Below are 16,715 nucleotides of genomic sequence, written 5' to 3' on the forward strand. Positions count from 1 at the left end.
TCGACAGTACCAGATCTAACAAAGATCTTCGACAGTACCAGGTCTAACAAAGATCTTCGGCAGTACCAGATCTAACAAAGATCTTCGACAGTATCAGGTTTAACAAAGATCTTCGACAGTACCAGATCTAACAAAGATCTTCGACAGTACCAGGTCTAACAAAGATCTTCGACAGTACCAGATCTAACAAAGATCTTCGGCAGTACCAGATTATAAAAAGATCTTCGACAGTACCAGATCTAACAAAGATCTTCGACAGTACCAGATCTAACAAAGATCTTCGACAGTACCAGGTCTAACAAAGATCTTCGGCAGTACCAGATCTAACAAAGATCTTCGACAGTACCAGGTTTAACAAAGATCTTCGACAGTACCAGATCTAACAAAGATCTTCGACAGTACCAGGTTTAACAAAGATCTTCGACAGTATCAGGTTTTACGAATATCCTTTACAGTACGAAGTCTTTTAAGGATCTTCCACAGTACGGAGTTTGTTTAACGAAGATCCTCCCTAACATAAAGAACGAATATGTAAAAAAAAGTTTAAAAAGAGAAATCGAATAACAATGTTTCCCAAACCTATCAAATAATAATGTTCCCCAAACCTATCAAATAATATGTTCCCCAAATCTATCAAAACGGGCGCGGTGGGTGAGGTGTTCCAAACCTGAGGTCCTGGGTTCGAATCTCAGAGATGAGTAGAAATATGAATTTCATGATTTTTTAGGACGCCCCTGAGTCCAGCCAACGTTCTACTGGCTCCATGACACCGTGCTCGTGCACAAAGAAATGGATAACCTTTACATCGTCTGCTGCCCTAAGGTCTGAACGTTGGGAAGTACTTATTATTAAATCTTTCAACTCAACAAATAAAGATGTTCTTCGAAACCTGTCCAATTCAGTTCAGTTCTTATAACCTATCAAATAGCAATACTCTCCAAACCTATCAAATATTATCACTCTCCAAACATATCCAATAATAATACTCTCCAAACAAATCAAATATTAATTTTCTCCAAACCTATCCAAACCAAATAAAAAAAACAACTCTCCAAACCTATCCAATAATAATACTCTTCAGACCTATCAAATAATGGTATACTCCCAAACATATAAATAATGATTGATGTGTTCTGAGACTTCTTTAGTATTAAAGGAAATAATGTCCCAGAGATCAACTTTTAAAATGTATTTTTAAAAAACTCTATAAACATGTCCATGCAGACCCTAGTTCCTTCGTATGCCACCCAGGAGGGAATTGATGCCAGGATAAACCACGCCCTGTCTTACCTAACACGTTCGGTCAGTTGTGGGCTTTCTTTGCAACAAGGTCTGAGATCGATACTCGGTGGCCGCGAGAACACACCTTACTTTTAGCACCCACTCTGTGGATCCGACTGGCCGGACAGCTACTGCTATGAGTTCATTTAAGTGATGGTATTTTCTAGCTGGACTTTGTAAGACTCTCTGTTAGTTCATTTAAGTGATGGTATTTTCTAGCTGGACTTTGTAAGACTCTCTGTTAGTTCATTTAAGTGATGGTATTTTCTAGCTGGACTTTGTAAGACTCTCTGTTAGTTCATTTAAGTGATGGTATTTTCTAGCTGGACTTTGTAAGACTCTCTGTTAGTTCATTTAAGTGATGGTATTTTCTAGCTGGACTTTGTAAGACTCTCTGTTAGTTCATTTAAGTGATGGTATTTTCTAGCTGGACTTTGTAAGACTCTCTGTTAGTTCATTTAAGTGATGGTATTTAGTAACTGGACTGTGTCTGACTGTCTGTTAGTTCATTTAAGTTACGGTATTTAGTAACTGGACTGTGTCTGACTGTCTGTTAGTTCATTTAAGTTACGGTATTTAGTAACTGGACTGTGTCTGACTGATGTTAGTTCATTTAAGTTACGGTATTTAGTAACTGGACTGTGTCTGACTGTCTGTTAGTTCATTTTAGTTACGGTATTTAGTAACTGGACTGTGTCTGACTGTCTGTTAGTTCATATAAGTTAAGGTATTTTGTAACTGGACTGTGTCTGACTGTCTGTTAGTTCATTTAAGTTAAGGTATTTTGTAACTGGACTGTGTCTGACTCAAGACTTTTATTTTTACGTTCTGTACAATTCAACAGTTTCCCTTTTAGACTCTATTTGACTTTAATAAGTTAAGTATAATGTCAAGTACACGCTTTTGGAAAATTGTGAATAGTAGATTCATCTAAGAAAAGATATTAACTTTTTTTACCATAGAATCTATGGCGAAGTGAATAGAGTGACCCCAAATGAAATTGATTTTAAAAAAAAATAACACTGAAAAATACGCAAAGAATTATAAACCATCCTGTGTCTATATTTAAATCAACAAATCAGTTAAATTCACATAGCGCCGCTAGCATCAATGCGTTTCATGGACGATTCATGATTTCGACATTTCACCAAAAGGAAGAAACAATTGTCTCCTAATATATGTAGTCTAACAAGGAGATGTAAACAATGGTCTCCTAATATATGTAGTCTAACAAGGAGATGTAAACAATGGTCTCCTCATATATGTAGTCTAACAAGGAGATGTAAACAATGGTCTCCTAATATATGTAGTCTAACAAGGAGATGTAAACAATGGTCTCCTCATATATGTAGTCTAACAAGGAGATGTAAACAATGGTCTCCTCATATATGTAGTCTAACAAGGAGATGTAAACAATTGTCTCCTCATATATGTAGTCTAACAAGGAGATGTAAACAATGGTCTCCTAATATATGTAGTCTAACAAGGAGATGTAAACAATGGTCTCCTAATATATGTAGTCTAACAAGGAGATGTAAACAATGGTCTCCTAATATATGTAGTCTAACAAGGAGATGTAAACATTCATAAATACAGTATAAATGATAGCAGATAAAGCTAGGCTAGTAGACCTAACGCCACAGAGTTCTGCTAACTTAGAGATTTTATCCTTGTTTCGCCATTGTTTTATCAATTGGGAATTTAAAGGTGCTTCTGAGTCCATCCAACTCTAATGGGTGCTTGACATTAGTTGGGAAAAGTAAAGTAAAAGTGGTTTTAACACCCTCATTGGTCGCTGGCCACAGAAGCAGATGACCTGTAGACCTACATTGTCTGCCGTATAGATTGCAAAGTCAGAAGGAGATATAATAAATACAGAATAGAAGATAATAGAAATTTTATTTGTACAGCCAAATACGTATGCATCATACTGTAGAATTATCTCTATAAGACTATGAAAGTTTGTTTTCCAAATTGGTGCGGGTGTCTGAACATAAAAACGTTTACATGAATGGCATATTTAATATAAAAAAAAAATGTTCGGGACATTATCAATTATCCAGTTTTTAATATCCAGACTGGAAAGACCAACTCAGAATAAGATTTTCCCTACCGGGGCTGATAAATAGTGTAATAGTTGTAGTTTTTCAGTTATAATTTTAAAAAATAGGTGACACTTATTTTGAGTAGCAATGCCATGATAATTAGGGCATGTTAAATTCATCTACACAAGAGCTCTAGTCTATTACTTTATTAAAAAATGCTTCACTTGAAAAAGAATATAACATGCTGTCCTCCTTAACAAAGAATTAACAAATAAAATATATATATATTTAAATATTCATACAATAGAAAGTCGTGTGACAGAAAAGTCGTGTGACAGAAAAGTCGTGTGACAGAAAAGTCGTGTGTCAGAAAAGTCGTGTGTCAGAAAAGTCGTGTGTCAGAAAAGTCGTGTGTCAGAAAAGTCGTGTGTCAGAAAAGTCGTGTGACAGAAAAGTCGTGTGTCAGAAAAGTCGTGTGTCAGAAAAGTCGTGTGTCAGAAAAGTCGTGTGTCAGAAAAGTCGTGTGTCAGAAAAGTCGTGTGTCAGAAAAGTCGTGTGTCAGAAAAGTCGTGTGTCAGAAAAGTCGTGTGTCAGAAAAGTCGTGTGTCAGAAAAGTCGTGTGTCAGAAAAGTCGTGTGTCAGAAAAGTCGTGTGTCAGAAAAGTCGTGTGTCAGAAAAGTCGTGTGTCAGAAAAGTCGTGTGTCAGAAAAGTCGTTGATTTTGAGTCAGATTTTGTTGAAGGGATCAATTTTCACTTGTGTTTTTTATGCATCGAAGTTGAAAGTTGCGTATAATACAGAATAAAAGTTATATACAGTTTCGTTGTTGATTTTAAAATTAAAGCAGCACACCCACAGTCCTGCATTAAGAATTGAATACGCCTACGCCGGTCTAGTTCTACTAGCTGTTTGACACTAGAAACTAACATTCTCAAATATCTCTTCCAAGGTACAGACAGTTTGCTGTTTTATCGTAGCATTCGGCTGGCCAAAGCTCAGTGCAGTAGTATAGAGCAGTAAACGTTTCCATTCGTCCAACGCCTGGGAGTGTACATGCCGTCACCCCTCCCACTCCTCGAGCATAATTCAAGCTCTAGGGGGCAGAGCGCGCACGTGCCACAGGAACATAGCGGTGCGGGCAAGGGGACAGGTAAATTAACTGGCTCCAGGAGTAGAAAAAAAAAAGGGGGGAACTGTGTGAGGAGTGGGAGGATGGCGGAGAGGGCTCGGTTCTTTAGTCTTCCTAACGACAGGAACACCTGTGTCATTTTAAACAGCCACTCACCCTCCCCACTCCTCTCAGCCCGTATCTTTTTTTTTCTCCCTTAACTCACGACAGTTCTTGGTCGTGCTCCCCCCCCCCCCCCGTCTCTTTGAGCCAGACTTTTAAAAAAGAAATAAATTTGTGTGACTTCTGTGTTACACTGACTCACGCTCTGCCCCCCTCGTTGGGAAAAATGTGCTCACCAGTGACGGTTGACAAGGGAAGGTCGTTATTCTAGCCCATCTCTGACCAAGTGTCTATAGCATTGCCTAGCTGGTACAGTACACAGTTAACTTGTACCAGAAACTGACCAGGACGTTTCATTGACTTATTTCATATTAAATCTCTTTTTTTATCTAGAGGCATGTCTCGCTTCTAAGTCCACTCCAACCACCTTTATTTTCCTCTCTTCACACACACAAACATACACACACACACACTTTCAAATATACACACTGATGTGTGTTGTGGATGTATGAGATAATCATGGAGCTTTATTTCTTGCCTGTGTATAACATTCAAGTAAGACTGTAAATAACGTATGTGTGTAAGCTCAGCTGTGCATGGTAGATAGTTCTCTACTTTATCAATACTGATGTAGTTTAATTCAAAAGTTTTGTTAAAGTGATGATAATTTTGAAATCTACTTCTATGTGGCATTGTGCTCTTCATACAAACATCGATTGGTGTGTTATATCACGTGATGGTTGAACGTGGGCACTCTCCGACCCTTCAGGATTTATTTATGTATTCCATGACATTTGTTGTGTTAATATTACTATTATTATTAGTTAAAATTATATAGCCAATATCTGGCATTGCCATGAGACTTGAAAGAGAAAAACAAATTTCATTGTAGTCTCCCCTTAACAGTGAAAACCTGGTGGATTTTGCAATATAATTTTTTTCCGCTTATTTCATTAAATATGCCTCAATGAATTATCCCCGATTGGTGTTTAATTACTTAGCAAAATTAAATTTAGTACATTTGAAGACGTTGACTCATTTAATTACCAATGGTCGGACTAAACAAGGGATTGAGGACCTATAAAATCTGTTAGAGCTTGTCATCTGCCATCATGAGTAAATTATGGAAAATCTGGAGTTCAGCTTCCAAGTCAAATTTAAACTGCATTCTTCGCTAGCATTCCCCATTCCCCATTCCCTACTTGGTTGTGACATTGAACTCTGAGGCTGAAAGAAGAATTCATGTATTGTGTACATGCTACCAAAAAACAAATGCAGACTATCAAATATAAGGAAAAGAAAACAAGTGGCTATGTAGGCCTTCCGTACTTCTAAAAGTCAACACTCGGACTGTTAAAAAAAAAACGGATGAGGAACTCCTTAATACTAGAAAAGACTAAAGCTGATCTGGTTTGGTCATAGTGTAAGACACGACTCAAGAGTAAAACACAAATTCTACAAGGTCCAGCGGAGGGAGCACGAAGAAAGGGTCGTCCAAAGAAAAACTGACTGGACAACATGTAAGGATGGACCAGCTTCTTTCTTGATATCCTGCTGACCAAGTAGAACGGAGGGATTCGGCTACGCAAACCATTACAGCACCACTACGACGTAATTTATGGGACGAATGATGATGGCGACTTTAAATTAAATATAGTATCACAGGTCAGGACCAAACTTGCTTACCACTAGATCAATATAGAAAATAGAGATCTGTTGATAATGAAGAAGAAAGAGAAGATAAAGAAATAATATATGCTTATATTAAAATATAAAGAAAACCATTGGAACACACATGTTCATGAGAGTCAGGTCATGTAAATAAATACCAGTGAATGTATAGCAGAGACATTCCTTATTAGGGCACTATAAAGCTAAAACTTTATAGAGATATGGTACAGTATACACAGGAAGATATGAGACACCATACACAGGAAGATATGAGACACCATACACAGGAAGATATGAGACACCATACACAGGAAGATATGAGACACCATACACAGGAAGATATGAGACACCACACACAGTAAGATATGAGACACCATACATAGGAAGATATATGGGACACCATACACAGGAAGATATGAGACACCATACACAGTAAGATATGAGACACCACACACAGTAAGATATGAGACACCATACACAGGAAGATATATGAGACACCATACACAGTAAGATATGAGGCACCATACACAGGAAGATATGAGACACCATACACAGTAAGATATGAGACACCACACACAGGAAGATATATGAGACACCACACACAGTAAGATATGAGACACCATACAAAGAAAGATATGAGACACCACACAAAGGAAGATATGAGACACCACACAAAGGAAGATATGAGACACCATACACAGGAAGATATATGAGACACCATACACAGGAAGATATGAGACACCATACACAGGAAGATATATGAGACACCATACACAGGAAAATATGAGACACCATACACAGGAAGATATATGAGACACCATACACAGGAAGATATATGAGACACCATACACAGGAAGATATATGAGACACCATACACAGAAAGATATATGAGACACCATACACAGGAAGATATATGAGACACCATACACATGAAGATATATGAGACACCATACACAGGAAGATATATGAGACACCATACACAGGAAGATATGAGACACCATACACAGGAAGATATATGAGACACCATACACAGGAAGATATATGAGACACCGTACACAGGAAGATATGAGACACCATACACAGGAAAATATGAGACACCATACACAGGAAGATATATGAGACACCATACACAGGAAGATATATGAGACACCATACACAGGAAGATATGAGACACCATACACAGGAAGATATATGAGACACCATACACAGGAAGATATATGAGACACCATACACAGGAAGATATATGAGACACCATACACAGGAAGATATATGAGACACCATACACAGGAAGATATATGAGACACCATACACAGGAAGATATGAGACACCATACAAAGGAAGATATGAGACACCATACATAGGAAGATATATGAGACACCATACGATCACCCAATGACAAAATGGAAGTAACATACAACTTGGTGTTGACTGGGAACGATGCTTAAAAGTTTCAGAACTGACACTATAGAAACTTCAAGCTTCCACCGTACAGTGTTCAGCCCACTTCGCTTCCCGACACTTAAACACATCATAGATATACGGCCAGATGAAAGGACTTTGTTACTATTAGATCCACGATCCTTTCCTGATACCCGCCCTCACCTTCATACACACACACAAACTTACCACACACACACACCGCACTTCCCCTCAGTTATAGATCGATTTGATTGATAAAATTGTTTCCCCTGCCCCTCCCAAGGTGCCATAGAGAAGAAAGAGGAGTGAGGGGTGGGGGCTGGAATGTCTCCCTTTCTCCAAGCATTTCCTTTCACGTCTATTGTTCTGTCCTTGTCATTGTTTAGCAGGGTGAGCACTAAACTACGTGTCCAGGGAAGTTGTTGGCTGCTCACACAAAAGGTATTTAACACAAAGACGTTAGACGACATTGGTGCCTGGTCTAACCGGCCCGTACTGGCGTGTCTATTACCTGTTAAGAACAACATATCTCGTCAGGAGACCTAAGCTTCGACTCTCGGGTCATTAACTGTGATTCTAACATCCGGCATTAAAAAGAAATTCACGTTTTGTTTACCATTGTCAGTGTTTGGAGTCGAGATATCAAATTGAAGTTAGTATATCATTGTACAAACCTATTGAATATCAACATTTTATACTACGTTATGGGGTAGCAATACTTTGATGACCCCTATCTGATGTTTCCAAAGAAGTCTACTATGAATACGGGAACGATAAAAAAAAAAGACGTTGACTTGAAGTTATTAAATTTGTTCTTTTCTGTAAAAGCGAAATTGTTAGATTCTGTAGTGGCCCTTATGTGAAACCTTCGACAGTCATGTTTGCTTATTAACAAGGGAACATTTAGATTTTGTGTCAACAGATCTCAGAATAGGTCAAGATGATCGAACATGGAGAAACTTGATTGAATGAGTTGAACATTGGACTCGTGTAAATCGAGGTAGGTTTGGACTACGGGAGCCATTCTGGGAAGAGGCAAGATTGGCCCCACTATTAAAAAGTGAGAGGTCCCGTCAGCTCTTATAGCCAGGGGCTTGGAGTGCGCTGAAAGCATATCTACCCCACACTTTATAGTTTATGCGAAGAATAATAAGAGTAATCGCAAGGCCCTTGAAGCATCGAGACCACGTCGTTCCCTTTGCAAATCCTTTAATCCAGGTCTGATTCTAAGAAATATAGAAAGTAGCGTTATGGTTTTGTCTCGTGACTACCTTACAATAGTTAGCGCAAGACTGATGCATGTTTACGTACAACTGTCACTGTATGTAGCCCCCATGAGAAACATGGTACTTTTATGTTTACGTATAACTGTCACAGTATGTAGCCCCCATGATAAACATGGTACTTTTATGTTTACGTATAACTGTCACTGTATGTAGCCCCCATGAGAAACATGGTACTTTTATGTTTACGTATAACTGTCACTGTATGTAGCCCCTATGAGAAACATGGTACTTTTATGTTTACGTATAACTGTCACTGTATGTAGCCCCTATGAGAAACATGGTACTTTTATGTTTACGTATAACTGTCACTGTATGTAGCCCCTATGAGAAACATGGTACTTTTATGTTTACGTATAACTGTCACTGTATGTAGCCCCGATGGTACTTTTGGTGAGGAAAAAGTCTAGCGAGACTGTACAAAAGACAAGGAACTGATAGTGTTATTGTCTAGAGGCGCTCACTAGTGTGCTCCTTAAAAGCAAATACTTGACCTCTGACCTGCCTAATCAAGTCAAGGTCACCATCATGACAGCACAAAAGACAGCACACAAGGTCAAAGACTACTTAACGAGTGTTTCTCTTACAAAAATTGAGAAGTCGGACCGGGATGGGGAGGGGGGAGGGGAGGAAGAGTACAATGTTATTTCAAGACCAAGCTTATTTTTAGAAACAAATTCTATGAACAATTTCATTAGACTACATGATGTTCATTTACTTGACTGTAAGCCACCTGGAAATGTGAGTAATTGTATAGATCTTATACTTTGCAGCTCAGTCATTGGAACATGAAATGCTTTGTTCTTGTTAGTTTCTAGTTCAAACTAAACGCATTTATTGTTTTTCTATCGACAAACCAGAGACTCGCCTCGTAAAAATGTGAACTGTATGTGCGCAACGATGACTCTCCACTCTCTCCCCAGTCAGGAGATATTCACAGAAGCGTGTTAGGAAACATCGCTGGAAAAGTGATAACAGTACTTACTCTATTTTGACCTAGGTTATGGAGTGTGTGGGATTGTTTTGGATGTCACCATGAATCTTTTCTCACCGTCACCTTATCGTACAAAAACTCGTGGCCCTAATAAGAAAAACCGAAAAAAAAAAATCCTGGCTACGCCCATGCACATAAGTATTCCCGTTTTAGAGAGACTAAATTTTAGCATTTTTAATGTTAAATTTACATTGCTAAGCGTTGGACAGACATGGAATATTTAGAATAGAATGTATTGATTGAATACTCGAATAGTCCTAAGTTGTTCGCCAGTCTTTTCTGTAACGTGTTTTCGGTGTCTGGTCATGTGACCATGTGGTACAGAGCTTTGTTTACCGTGACACGATGTATCATTGTAGACTGACTAATTGCAGTTCACATTTACCGCCTGGACGAGGTATCAGTGTCAGCGGATTGACACCTGTAGCGTCAGACATAATATAAAAACAATCACATCTAATACAACTAACACTGTTTAGAGAGGATGCTAATTATTTCCAAACAAAGGTTAATCTTTTAGGTTCATGCATAGCACTATACAAAGGAGGAATACCATGAACCACTGCCTCTAAACTTAAAGAATATTATGATTATCCTGATTATGATTATCCTGACTATGATTATGCTGATGTTCAGACCAGACAACAAAACAGTTTGACAAGTAAGTCAGTGTGAGAGACCAAATGACTAACACTGGTCACTGGGGGGGGGGTCTTTTAGAACAAGAGCGAAGTAATCCAAGTGCTCGCATTAGAAGACAAACAATTAGAAAGTTGAGCTCTCAAATGGTCACGTAATTTAAAGACGTCAAAAAGAACATAAATGGAAAGCTATGAAGATAAGAATATCCCACGAGATACGTCATAGCATACTTAGTATGTTCGGAATGAGGGCAAAACACTCAAGTGATAGAGGAAATGACATCTGACACTCACAGAGGTAAGTAAACAAGAACAGTTGAGAAGGGTAAGTCATATACCTAGAAGGTGGACATGCTTTGACCACGACTGCTCTGAGATGGACACAAAAGAGTACATAATAGACGGAGGAGACACATAGATGTAACAAATGTAAAAGACATCCCAGAAGAACTACACATGTTTGTAAAATGTTTTGTTAGTAAAATGTTTTACATGTTTCGGATGTTCCTTCAGAGTTGAAGATAGTTTACTTCCTAGTCCAAACCTCCCGCAGGACGACGGGGGATGGGAGCGGGCAGGGTTTGAACCCGGGACCATCGATAAGTCCAAACGACAGTCCAGCGAGCAAACCGCACGACCAGGCTCAATGTAGTGGCATAACAACCCTCGTGTGAGAAGGTTCATTGCGCCAGGGCCACCAACTAAAAGGGGCCCACAACTAACAGGGGCCCACAACTAACAGGGGTCCATAGGGAAAGAAAATAAACATGAAAAAAAAAGGTGTTGTCTAACTAAGAAGGCAACTATAAATTGTCATTACTGTCATTAAGCTTTAAAAAATATATACAAATTAAAGTAATAATCAATCAATATTATTATTTTAAAAATTTGCAATTTGAAAGTAATCTTGCTTTAGAGAATATTATGATTTTTTTTTTCTTTGTTTAAAATTACGATATTAGTTCACTTGTTAAGATACAACAATTAATACTATGAGTAAACATTAGAAATGTCTCTAATTCATAGCAGCACCATGCTATACAGTTGTGTAGTATTACCTATTTGTGTAAACCACAACCCTATCCTAGTATTAAAGGAAACTCAATTCCTGTGATTATGAACACAGTGTCTACATATGTGACACTTTGAAAGAATTGGGCTTGTGGACTACAAAGCAAAAGGGAAACTCCGATGGTTTTGACCATTTTTGATATAATATGTGTTTTGATTTACAGATAATGAATATATGAGTCTTTTTTTTTTTTTTTGTTTTTTTGCAATAATAACTTAGTAATTGATGTTTTTCCGACGTAATTTTCCTGCGCATCCAAAACAGTCAGACTTTCACCGGGTTTCTATGTGACGTCACAAATGTGTTTTAATCTATTGACTTATTGTATAACAGGAGACCATACAGCAAAGTTTACATTCTCGTAAAAGAAATATATCTTGATCTATGCAGTTAGATCTAGGATCTTGTAAGCAAAGAAAAAATGCGTATTAAAAGTAGATTTACATGCTTGACTAATCACGGCAGTGTGTATTTTCTCGCCAGACCACTCAACACACAACAAACACTATCGCTTGGTTGTCTTGTCTTGACCGACTACACATAGTCTCGACTAGCCTTACACTGACCAGTTTGTTCGAATCAGTCAGACACACGATCTATTTACTTCTTGGGACAGAGAGAGGCTTAGATGAAAATGTTACTCTTTTTCTCGAGTTCATTATCCTAATATATAACTGTATCATAGCTCTAGACTAGGCCGTCACTAAGCCTAACAGCCTAACAGCTACTGTAAGAATGAAGTGATACGATTGGTCAAATCTAGTTTCTCTTCCAGTATTGTTGATGGAAGTGACGTATGAACTAGCTTAAAACAAAATCTCATAGAACCCCGTTTTTTTTTGAGATGTCAAGAATTTACTGACTAATTTATTAAATATAAATGTTTCTAAGCATTTAAATAAAAAAAGTTAAAATGTTTATTATTACAACTTTTTACGCAGAATTTAAATATGTCAATAACTCAAATTTAAAAAACAATCGAAGTTTCCCTTTAAAGAAAACACTAGAAAACTAAAGCAAACTATTGAACATGTCAAACTCAACGAGATTCTCACGTTACTGCTCTCCGTCTCTCCCTTTCTCTTATTCTCTCTCTCTCTCTCTTTCTCTCTCTCTCTCTCTTCCTCTCTCGTCTTCTTCATTTCTCTCCTTCTCTTCTGCCCACTCAATTTAATTCTCTCATATCTACAGTTCCTACTTTTCCTAAACAAACTTAATACATGGTATAACTCAATAGTCAAACCAATAATAATACTAATAATAATTCATGACCCAACGGCAACCATGAAATCAACACATTACCGTTAACGATTATATATTTCTTTGGTATCGTAACACTTAGCGGAAGACCAGGCCATCACCACAGCAATGCATCAACACCTAGCTATAGACCAGGCCATCATCACAGCAATACATCAACACCTACCTATAGACCAGACCATCATCACAACAATACATCAAAACCTACTTATAGACCAGACCATCATCACAACAATACATCAACACCTACTTATAGACCAGACCATCATCACAACAATACATCAACACCTACTTATAGACCAGACCATCATCACAACAATACATCGACACCTACTTATAGACCAGACCATCATCACAACAATACATCAACACCTACTTATAGACCAGACCATCATCACAACAATACATCAACACCTACTTATAGACCAGACCATCATCACAACAATACATCAACACCTACTTATAGACCAGACCATCATCACAACAATACATCAACACCTACTTATAGACCAGACCATCATCACAACAATACATCAACACCTACTTATAGACCAGACCATCATCACAACAATACATCAACACCTACTTATAGACCAGACCATCATCACAACAATACATCAACACCTACTTATAGACCAGACCATCATCACAACAATGCATCAACACCTACCTATAGACCAGACCATCATCACAACAATACATCAACACCTACTTATAGACCAGACCATCATCACAACAATGCATCAACAACTACTTATAGACCAGACCATCATCACAACAATACATCAACACCTAGCTATAGACCAGATCATCATCACAGCAATACATCAACACCTAGCTATAGACCAGACCATCATCACAACAATGCATCAACACCTAGATATAGACCAGACCATCATCACAACAATGCATCAACACCTAGCTATAGACCAGACCATCATCACAACAATGCATCAACACCTACTTATAGACCAGACCATCATCACAACAATGCATCAACACCTAGATATAGACCAGACCATCATCACAACAAGGCATCAAAAACTAGATATAGACCAGACCATCATCACAACAATGCATCAACACCTAGATATAGACCAGACCATCATCACAGCAATACATCAACACCTAGATATAGACCAGACCATCATCACAGCAATACATAACACCTAGCTATAGACCAGATCATCATCACAGCAATACATCAACACCTAGCTATAGACCAGACCATCATTACAACAATACATCAACACCTAGATATAGACCAGGCCATCATCACAGCAATACATCAACACCTAGCTATAGACCAGACCATCATCACAGCAATGCATCAACACCTAGATATAGACCTGATCATCATCTCAGCAATACATCAACACCTAGATATAGACCAGACCATCATCACAGCAATACATCAACACCTAGCTATAGACCAGGCCATCATCACAACAATGCATCAACACCTAGATATAGACCAGACCATCATCACAGCAATACATCAACACCTAGCTATAGACCAGATCATCATCACAGCAATACATCAACACCTAGATATAGACCAGACCATCATCACAGCAATACATCAACACCTAGCTATAGACCAGACCATCATCACAACAATACATCAACACCTACATATAGACCAGACCATCATCACAACAATGCATCAACACCTAGATATAGACCAGACCATCATCACAACAATGCATCAACACCTAGATATAGACCAGACCATCATCACAACAATACATCAACACCTAGCTGTACCTAGTTTATAATCTCTTTATTTGTATTGCATTCTTTTTAAGTGATACCTTTAGCATCTCAATTCCATTGCTAGGATTCTCCTCTATAGATCTGTAATCAGCCACCAAAATTCGCAAGTATATTAAGAATGTAGCCGTGACCAGGGAGCGCGTCAGTCTGATTTTAATGTCTCGGCCTATGCCTTTATATTTCCAAATTATTTTGAGTTGTGCAAGTGCTGCTGTGGACTGTGCAGTGGTTCAGGTTTGGTTACCTCCTCTAAGATGATAGAGGTATTTAAAACTACTGACACTTGTCTGCTTTTAGCCTCCAATACAAATGTCCCTTTGCATTTCTTCGGCATTGATTTGCATACCTTATGCTGCGGAAGTCTATACGCATCAGTCAACTGATTCTTCTTCTGCCTCTGCAAGACCATCTATGTCGTCCACAAAGCGTACGTTAGTAATTCTTCTTTCTCCAATGCTTACAGCACCTTCGTAGTCCTCTAGAGCATCTCCCACTTTCATTTAAAGGAGGATTTTGAAAAGAGTTGGTGAAGTGTACAGCCTTGTCTTATTCAAGTGTAGCTCCAGTTTCAAAAATGACTTGTTCAACATTGTAGGGGGAGGGGGCATCAGGGGTCAGTTTTTATTTCTTTGACTTTGTGACCAAAGACCCACAGAATCGGGAGATTGAAGCAAATAATAAGCACCATATTTTGTTTTTTATAGTTATACTGTTTTGTTTGGTGTAATGCACAAATTGTAAGACAAATGTCCTAACGGACAATAAAGATTATTTTTGTTATTATTATTATTTTATTATATGTATATATATAATATGTATATATATGAAATTTATATAATATATTTATGTTTGAGACTTATACTTTTATATTTATATAAGAGTTATATTTATATATAATTCTATGTAATTATATATGTATCACGTATACATAAATCATGTATAGTCGTTGGACTTCAAGACATCGTCTTAGACATTTTATTTAACATGCAAACTTTGGTTTTCGCGTGGATAGACGTGAGCGCCTCGTCTTGACCCCTTGTCCAGGCCGGCCTTGGCCATCATGTTACAAACGGTGCGGGCTACAGGTAAACGCGACTTGTGTACTGTGAACCCATTACAGGTGAATAACAAGTGACCAACAAGAAATGTGCGTGTCACTAAAGAGGTGAGCTAATTGAAGTGAGCACAAACACATACTCACACATACCAAACACACACACTCATGTTTACAAACAAGCCGAAACAAACCTTCCCGTAAAATGAACTAACATTGAACTCACGTGATTAGAAGGACGAATTCTCTTTGTCTCTGCTCCCTGTTAAGTCTGTAGGTGACTAGCCCGGATCTATCCTCACCAATGGGAGTAGAATTCGTACAATAGAAATTTGACTTATTTCTGTAGAACAACAAAACGATCACCCCTCCCCCTTTTTTGTTACGGCTGAGTATCAAGTGAGTGGGGTGACACATATAGACACTCACGCACACACACACACACACATAGCTTATACATATACACAGACAAGTATGCTCACTGGGCTAAGGCAGGAGGTCCGCGTGTTTGAGAGAGAGCGAGAATGGGAGAGAAGAGGGGGGAGAGGTAGAGGAGAGAGGTTGTCACCGATGTGTTTGTATGTGCCCTGTGTGTCCCCCGTGCTCCACTAGTTTTGGTGTCAGCAGCCACGTGGTCGGAGAACTCGTCTCAGTGAGTGAGCGCAAACCACCGACTCGCACCCCTCTCCACCTTCTCTCCTCCCGCTAACTTGATGGGGGGGGGGGGGAAGCAGAGGAAACGAGGAAGAGAGAAAAAAATAGAGAAGGTGGGGAGGGGGGAAGAGAACAGTAGGGCGTTAAAAAGGAGAACTTGTGTTGGGCGAGGGGCGCCGCGAAACTACTAAGGGAAGACTGGCGTACATAGGGTGATGGGCTAAGGTGTAAGTCGATGTGAGGGTGTACAAGAGAGCACATTATTTAGTAGTGGCGTTTACAGAGGTGGAAGTCGATGGAAGGATGTGAGGGTGTACAAGAGAGCACATTATTTA

The 16,715-nt window shown here is 38.6% G+C and overlaps 2 protein-coding genes across 2 annotated transcripts in view; one reads left to right on the forward strand and one right to left on the reverse strand.

Annotated features, from left to right (window-relative positions):
• LOC106073238 (nucleolar protein 4-like) overlaps positions 1-16,139 on the reverse strand; it is a 116,224-nt gene extending 100,085 nt beyond the window's left edge. Inside the window, exon 1 of the mRNA XM_013233742.2 lies at positions 15,953-16,139. The gene's annotated coding sequence lies outside the window, so the exon portion shown is untranslated. The remainder of the gene's footprint in view (positions 1-15,952) is intronic.
• On the forward strand, positions 13,005-14,069 carry LOC129926320 (uncharacterized). The gene has a single exon (XM_056029637.1). The coding sequence runs from the start codon at positions 13,005-13,007 to the stop codon at positions 14,067-14,069; it is 1,065 nt and encodes a 354-aa protein (XP_055885612.1).
• Positions 16,140-16,715: the final 576 nt, after the last annotated feature.

The sequence above is a fragment of the Biomphalaria glabrata genome, chromosome 5, assembly GCF_947242115.1.
Source record: "Biomphalaria glabrata chromosome 5, xgBioGlab47.1, whole genome shotgun sequence".
Taxonomy (NCBI): Eukaryota; Metazoa; Mollusca; class Gastropoda; family Planorbidae; genus Biomphalaria; species Biomphalaria glabrata.

Coding starts and splice junctions, on each gene's coding strand:
- LOC129926320 (XM_056029637.1), top strand. CDS start 13,005: ATGCATCAACACCTAGCTATAGACCAGGCCATCATCACAGCAATACAT.